Source organism: Fibroporia radiculosa (assembly GCF_000313525.1).
Source record: "Fibroporia radiculosa TFFH 294 genomic supercontigs, scaffold1466, whole genome shotgun sequence".
NCBI classification, from domain to species: domain Eukaryota; kingdom Fungi; phylum Basidiomycota; class Agaricomycetes; order Polyporales; family Fibroporiaceae; genus Fibroporia; species Fibroporia radiculosa.
This window is the reverse complement of record NW_012133610.1, coordinates 1-4,957: the sequence shown is the minus strand read 5'-3', so window position 1 is coordinate 4,957 and position 4,957 is coordinate 1. Positions and strand designations below refer to the sequence as shown.

Below are 4,957 nucleotides of genomic sequence, written 5' to 3'. Positions count from 1 at the left end.
GCCAGCTTGCGGCAGTAGGCGTTGATCGCCGCCTCTCCGCCGAGCCACTGGCGGAAGTCCAAAGCTGAGCAGGCAATATCAGCGTGTCTGAGAGCTCAGAGCATACAATAGTTCGTGGGACTGACCTGCGCTGACGCTGATGAACGCCGACTGGTCCATAGTTCCCGTCCCTGCAGAGGTATTATGAACCGAGCATGAAGAATTGCTGTGCGCGCGCACATTCATGCTGAGCAACGAAACTATTCTCTTCCGTCCCTCGCGCCGGGGGCATCGGCTGGTTGGGAGAGACATATGCGTGGGACGTCGGGATGGACGACTTCATGATATGCTGGTTCCTATCGTAGCCTGTGCGTTCAGCGCGATACCACACCACTAGGCGTCCAAGCAAGCGTCTAAGCAGACTGACCGTTTCGGGACATACAGCAGAGCGCAGCTCCTCTTGGTGTAGAGCCATTTGTGACAGTTCGAAATGAAGAAGTCTGGCCGCGCCTCGGAGAGCTTGAGGTCGAGCTGGCTCGCAAAGATCCGCGTCAGACCGTTCCACTCTATCAGTAAGCTCCGAGGAAACAGACCTCCTGGCCAACACTGTGCGCACCGTCGATGACGGTCCATATCCCCTCCTCCTTGCAGATCTTGACCATCTCCTTCCATGGTAGGAGCACGCCCGGGTTCGACACTAGACTGTCTATGACAGCGACGAACTTGTTCTCCTTCGGCTCGCTTTCTACGTACCCGGGCGCGTCGGAGGGCACGTCGTTGAACCGGGTGTTCGGGTACAGCGCCTTGATGTCTTGGACGCGCGAGCGAAACCGCTCGAGGATCTCCGCATGCGACATGGGGAAGGTGTACTCAACAGCGTGTGCCGTCGGTCGCGGCTGCTCTGATCGGTCGCTAACATACTGGATCGTTCGGGATATGGCACCGTACGTCGTTGACGCTGGATAAAAGTCAGAGAGGAACTTGCAGCACGATGGGGACGATGTACGCCAGACCTCCAAGAAGCACATCGCCCTCGCGCCACTCGAAGTTCCTCAGCACCTCGTTAACACCGTGCGTTGCGTTGGGCACGAGGACGACCTCGTCGTGCTCCACGCCGATCAGTTCCGCAACGCGCCTTCTGATAGATGCAGAGCATGTCGTATGCATCAGCGGGTCCCAAGGAGCCAGGATGATCAAGACTAGCCACCAACCTGGCTTCCCTCACCATGGGCATGTAAGCCACGCGGTGGTATTTGTCGGGGTTACGCTCCGAGAGCATATTGACCTCGGCACACTTGAAGAGGACAGGGAGTGGAGTCGACCCGTATGAACCTGTGTGACGCTGTGAGTTTGTGCGTCAAGGCAGACGTATAGCGGGGGGTAGCCCCGGGAATGTGGGTGTACACTCTATGCAAACACGAAGATGTCGCATACACCGAAAGCCACTCTCATTTCCCAGCAGACTCGATCACCGAGCTTGAAGAATTGCCCATTTCCGAAAGCCAGTCGATGTGCGAGCTCACTGACCATGATTCAAGTTCACGTACTTGGGATCGAACGCCCAGTACGGTTTGATAGAACGCCCAAAAGGCGGGGGCTTCTTGCTGGTATCGTACGAGTCGTAACTTACACCGTCATCGACGGCGATAGCAGAGGGATCGAGTGCAGTCATCTTGCCAAGATTGGGAGGTCGAGGAGGAGCAGACTGTCTTAGTGGTTAAGAGCAATTGATAAAGTAGTATGCGTGGCTAGGTTTCAGTTTGCATGAGTCAATCGAGTCAGACGGAACAATCGAAGCCGCCGACCGCGTTCACGAGATGCGTTCCTATTCACTTGCCAAAATGGGACAGACACCAGATAACACTATCGCAGGGTCGCCGCCGGGGCTCTAGCTCTTTTTAGATAATTGGGCAATATTATGCTATAATAATAATCGATGCACTCGGGCGCGAACAACAAAGAGACCTCAGACAATCCGCCTTTGGAGGGATGGCTTATACGACTGAGTAACATCAAGCGATTGTCCTGTAACGAACGAATAACGATAAATCAGTATGAACACAAACCAGGTAGTTCACAAGCACTGACTATAAGTCTCATTCCGTGCTCCAGTAGGTGGGTGGAATAGAAAAGTGCATCTCGCGTTGATCACACACAAGCAGGATGGAGATCAGCACCGAACCTAACTACTCGGGGTCCTCCAGTAGAAACTCCTCCAATGAGTTCTTCTTCTGCTCTTCGCTCATCAACTCAGTCCTGAAAATCTCCTGCTCAGACAGCCGTGTCTCAGCCCATTTGGGCAACGGTATGATAGACGCCTTCACCGCCGAAGGGCCAAGCGTCGGCATCGGACGAGTGCTTCTACTTGTCATTGTCGCATTGCATGCGTAGCACAAGAACGGGACCAGCGAAGGAGGTGTATGCAACTGGTGAGCGTCTTTCGAAACAAGATGTGACGACGTTCGTATTGAGATTCTTGATTTCCACTCTTGTATGCCTTCCTGCACTGGTCTGATACAGGCCAGGTATCACTACATCTGCGCAATATGCACTCGAGATCGAGAAAATGACCTACCGGGCGCACAAAGCACATCGTCCCGCAGCATCACCCTTTGGTGCGACTTTTGTGCATGTTCGGACGACAGTCGAGACAGTAGACGGATAATCCTTCTCCAATCCAAAAATAAAGTCTGGGCAACACGAGATGAGTCGTACACGACGTACAATGCAAGTTGAACTCGCCTCTAGTTAGCGCACCGATATCTTGCTTAGAGCCTGACCACAGCCATTTCTCCTGTCCGACGACCTTGATGTTCATCCACCAAGCCCATATCGCACATTCTTTCATCCCAATGTCGCGCAGCGGCCGGACGACCCTTACAGAGTGCTTCTCCTTTTGAGATCTGGGAAGAGTAGAATCTTTCGACTCCCGAGCCTCGCGTGGCGTTTGATCCGGCTCCCACTCCTCTTGCGTCTCCTCTCGAATATTAAATCCTCTTCCTTGCGAAACTCCTGATATGAGAGAGACTGCGAGGCTTGTCAGCGATGTCCCGAGAACTAAGTGCGAGGATCCAGTCTTCACGGCAGTATGCAGCAACAAGAGGCGGATAAACGTCTGCACGCTGGAAGCAGCTGCAGTGGTAGTCGGGAGAGATCCGAGGTGGGTGCGCAAAGCCTCGACGGATGACGCTGGCCTCAACGGCGTGTTCACTGTTATACGCAACTCTAAAACTTCTATTGAGGCTAGACGTCAAAAATTCAAGTGAACACAGCATACCTTCGTCCGTCAGGTCCACGCCCAACTGCTCCAAGCTCTGTGCACCAGCTATGGGATCCCACCAGTCGCTGCTAAAGGCGTCCTGTATTCGAAGTGGCACAAAGTCAAACCCGTCATAACTCCTAACAATTCGAGCGACGTCTTTGGTGTGATCGCGCATCTACTTTTGCAACGTCAGCTCCAACAACACGCGCCTGCTATCTCTTTCGACGACTAACGGTATACATACCTCCGGAAACACGTCGCACACCTCTACATAGCACACCGTCACCTTCTTCCACACCCTCTCGTGCCGTGGGTGGTTCTTTCCTCCATCCGCGGGCATCGTTGACTGGTCCATTTGGATGTAACACCGATGGACGAGATCCAACAGCACCGTCGACCCCAGTCCCCCAGAGAATCCGACGAGCAAGTTCCCCGCTGGCTTCAGTGCCGTCCGACGCGGCCCGTCTGGTTTAGGATTGACCGAGGGCTCCAGGGCCCTCCGAAATTTGTGAGATACCAAGGGAATGAAGCACTCCCTGCAGTACGCCCTGGTCTTATTTACAACGGAGCACGTTGGAGAGAAAAACGCACTTGCAGTAAACAGCATAGCGAATAACAATGTTCCCGTCTGAGGTTTTACATCTTACGCATTGCTTCGTCTTGTCGTACTTTTTCCGGCCTGGAGAGAATGAGGCGGAGGAGCGTGCCAGCAGTCTTTACTTGACTTACGCGGCATAAGCGCATCCGTTTCAGAGGTCGGGTTACCGCAGGACATGCTGGTCTTGAGAGGATCGAAGGTTGATCTAAGGTGAGTGATTCAAGTGCCTTGTGTGATTGCGAGACAATAGCAGGTGAAAGAGGCGTAGTACAACAATCTGATATGAATGTCGTAGCCTGAAGCAAAGCACTGACTCAGTTTGTTGTTAGGAGATCTTAGGATGATCGAATAAATCTTGCACGCGAGCGCCTAATCTATATAGAAGGGGAGGACGGGGCGCTAAAAAGCCACAAAGCCACATGGCCTGACCGTCGCTCCCTAATGCTCTGCGCGCGGGCACGAGAAGAAACTGTGATAATAGGTTGACTACAAAATATACAAATAGTAAAATTACTGTATTAATAAAATAAACTCTGTCATATTCCTGAGTCAGCAGTACCTGATTGAATTATTGCATAAAACCTTGAGCCTTATATCATAGGTGGTTTCAAGCTTCCCTTATAATTGTTTTGAAATCACATTAGCATAGAATACAAAGTTAATCCACTGGGATTTCACAAAATCCTTGGGCAAAGTGTATGAACTCCTTAGTAGAAAAAGCCAGCAATAGAATAGATCTTGATTTTGTGATATAAACTACTTTGATGCTTCTAAGTATTTGTGAACTTTATAATGACCATTGCTCCCTAATGCTCTGTGCATGCACAAGAAGAAACTGTGATAATAGGTTGACTGTATAGTATACAAATAGTAAAATCAGTGTCATTATAGAGTAAACCCTGTTGAATTCCTGAGTCAACAGTTCCTGATTGGATTACTGTATAGAACTTTGAACTATATATCATAGGTGGTTTCAGGCTTCTCTTATAATTATTTGAAAATCACATCAGTATAGAATACAAAGTTATTTCACAGGTACTTCACAAAATTCTTAGGCAGAATTGTTGAAATATAATAATGGCAATAAACCTTACCTGTGTTGACTAGACACAAGGCAA

The 4,957-nt window shown here is 50.6% G+C and overlaps 2 protein-coding genes across 2 annotated transcripts; both read right to left on the bottom strand.

The window, feature by feature from the left end:
- Positions 1-78: 78 nt before the first annotated feature.
- FIBRA_08652 (uncharacterized protein) lies at positions 79-1,651 on the bottom strand (the record flags this gene model as incomplete). The annotated part of the gene is made up of 7 exons (XM_012330286.1): positions 79-170; positions 220-335; positions 407-510; positions 573-937; positions 993-1,117; positions 1,191-1,311; positions 1,507-1,651. 7 exons carry the CDS (start codon positions 1,649-1,651, stop codon positions 79-81), a joined length of 1,068 nt encoding a protein of 355 aa, XP_012185676.1.
- Positions 1,652-2,165: 514 nt separating this feature from the next.
- Positions 2,166-3,581, bottom strand: FIBRA_08651 (uncharacterized protein; the record flags this gene model as incomplete). The annotated part of the gene is made up of 5 exons (XM_012330285.1): positions 2,166-2,490; positions 2,555-2,669; positions 2,704-3,204; positions 3,257-3,416; positions 3,486-3,581. The coding sequence occupies 5 exons, from the start codon at positions 3,579-3,581 to the stop codon at positions 2,166-2,168; spliced, it is 1,197 nt and encodes a 398-aa protein (XP_012185675.1).
- Between the last annotated feature and the right edge of the window lie 1,376 nt (positions 3,582-4,957).